Source organism: Nothoprocta perdicaria, unplaced genomic scaffold (assembly GCF_003342845.1).
Source record: "Nothoprocta perdicaria isolate Ctin4 unplaced genomic scaffold, notPer1 scaffold_663, whole genome shotgun sequence".
Lineage (NCBI taxonomy): Eukaryota > Metazoa > Chordata > Aves > Tinamiformes > Tinamidae > Nothoprocta > Nothoprocta perdicaria.
Window position 1 is genome coordinate 29,511 of NW_020455936.1, and position 1,614 is coordinate 31,124.

Below are 1,614 nucleotides of genomic sequence, written 5' to 3' on the forward strand. Positions count from 1 at the left end.
CTCAGGTGCGAGCGGCTGTCGCAGTTGTCCTCGGCGCCGCTGAACGTCGCGTTGTCCGACTCGGCGTGCAGCTTGCGCACCCGCTGCGCCCTGCGCGACAGCACACGCTGCAGCGGCACCGCGGCGGAGCACGGCTGAGGGAGGGGACGCGGAGCGGGAGGGACCTCGACATCATCTAGGCATGAGACACTGAGTGGAAGGGACCTCGAGATCATCTAGAGATGAAACGGAGGGGACCTCTAGATCATCTAGAGATGAGACCCTGAGTGGATGAGACCTCTAGATCATCTAGGGATGAGCCACTGAGTGGAAGGGACCTCCGGATCATCTAGAGATGACCTATCATCTAGTYGGACGATTCTGTGGACCTTCTAGAAAGAGTCCAGCATAGAGCAACAAAGACGATGAAGAGACTCAAACATCTATTTCATGAGGAACGGATTATGAGGAAAGGATCAGTTTATACCCATTACACCTTGTCCTGTCACCCTTTGTCATCCCATTGGCCTTCTTGGTCACCAGGGCACCTTGTTGGCTCATGGTCAACTTCTTGGCACTCAGAACTCCCAAATCCCGCCGCACAGAGCTGCTTTCCAGCRGGTCACAGAATGGTTGAGGTTGGAAGGGACCTCTAGATCATCTAGTCCACCCAATCTGCTCCAGCAGGGGCACCCAGAGCATGTAGGTCAACCCTGTTGTTGGTGGCTGTTGTTGCCTGTTGTTGTACAGGCATCTGCTCTGGTGCCTGGGGTTGTTCTTCACCACAAGCAGGACCCTGCAATGGTCTTGATGGAACCTCATGAGGCTCCTCCTCACCCAACTCTCAACCCAACTAGAACCTTCCAAGCAAACGCCATCACCTTGTCCTCYGGGTGACAAGAAGGGGACACCTTCTTGCATGGCCTGTTGGTTGTGCTGGTGACCAAGCTCACGAGGAACCTCATGAGGAACCTCATTCATCTCATCCCTCAACTTTCAACCCAACTAGAAGTCTCCAAGCAAATGCCATCGTGTTGTCCTCATGATGACAAGGAGGGGACACCCTCAAGCACCCCACCTTGTGCACGGCCTGTTGGTTGTGCTGGTGACGAACCTCATGAGGAACCTCAAAAGGTACCTCACTCATCTCGTCTCAGGTACTTCACTCAACTCATCTCATCCCTCAACTCTCAACCCAACTAGCAAACACCGTCGCCTTGTCCTCAGGAGGAGGTGACAAGGAGGGGACCCCGAGCAGCTCCACCTGTGCATGGCCTGTTGGTTTTGCTGGTGACCAAGCTCATGAAGAACCTCAAGAGGTACCTCACTCACCTCATCTCACTCAACTCATCTCATCTCACTCAACTCATCTCATCCCTCAACTCTCAACCCAACTAGAACAAACACCGTCGCCTTGTCCTCAGGGGGAGGTGACAAGGAGRGGACCCCGAGCAGCCCCACCTGTGCATGGCCTGCATCTTGAGGCCCTCCTCGATGCTGCTGCTGAGCGCCTGCTGGTTGTGCAGCCGGCTGAGCTTGGCCAGCACGCGGTCCTGGTGGGCCTCGTACTCGTCGCGGCTCGGGTAGATCTTGGAGATGAGCGCGTCGAAGTTGGGGTCGGGCCGCAGCGAGCGC

At 55.9% G+C, this 1,614-nt stretch overlaps 1 protein-coding gene across 1 annotated transcript in view; it reads right to left on the minus strand.

The window, feature by feature from the left end:
* Positions 1-1,610, minus strand: part of RING1 (ring finger protein 1) — a gene marked incomplete at its 5' end in the record, with an annotated part of 3,574 nt that extends 1,964 nt beyond the window's left edge. Inside the window, 2 exons of the mRNA XM_026050241.1 lie at positions 10-90; positions 1,441-1,610. Coding sequence (XP_025906026.1) covers positions 10-90; positions 1,441-1,610 — 251 coding nt within the window. The remainder of the gene's footprint in view (positions 1-9; positions 91-1,440) is intronic.
* Between the last annotated feature and the right edge of the window lie 4 nt (positions 1,611-1,614).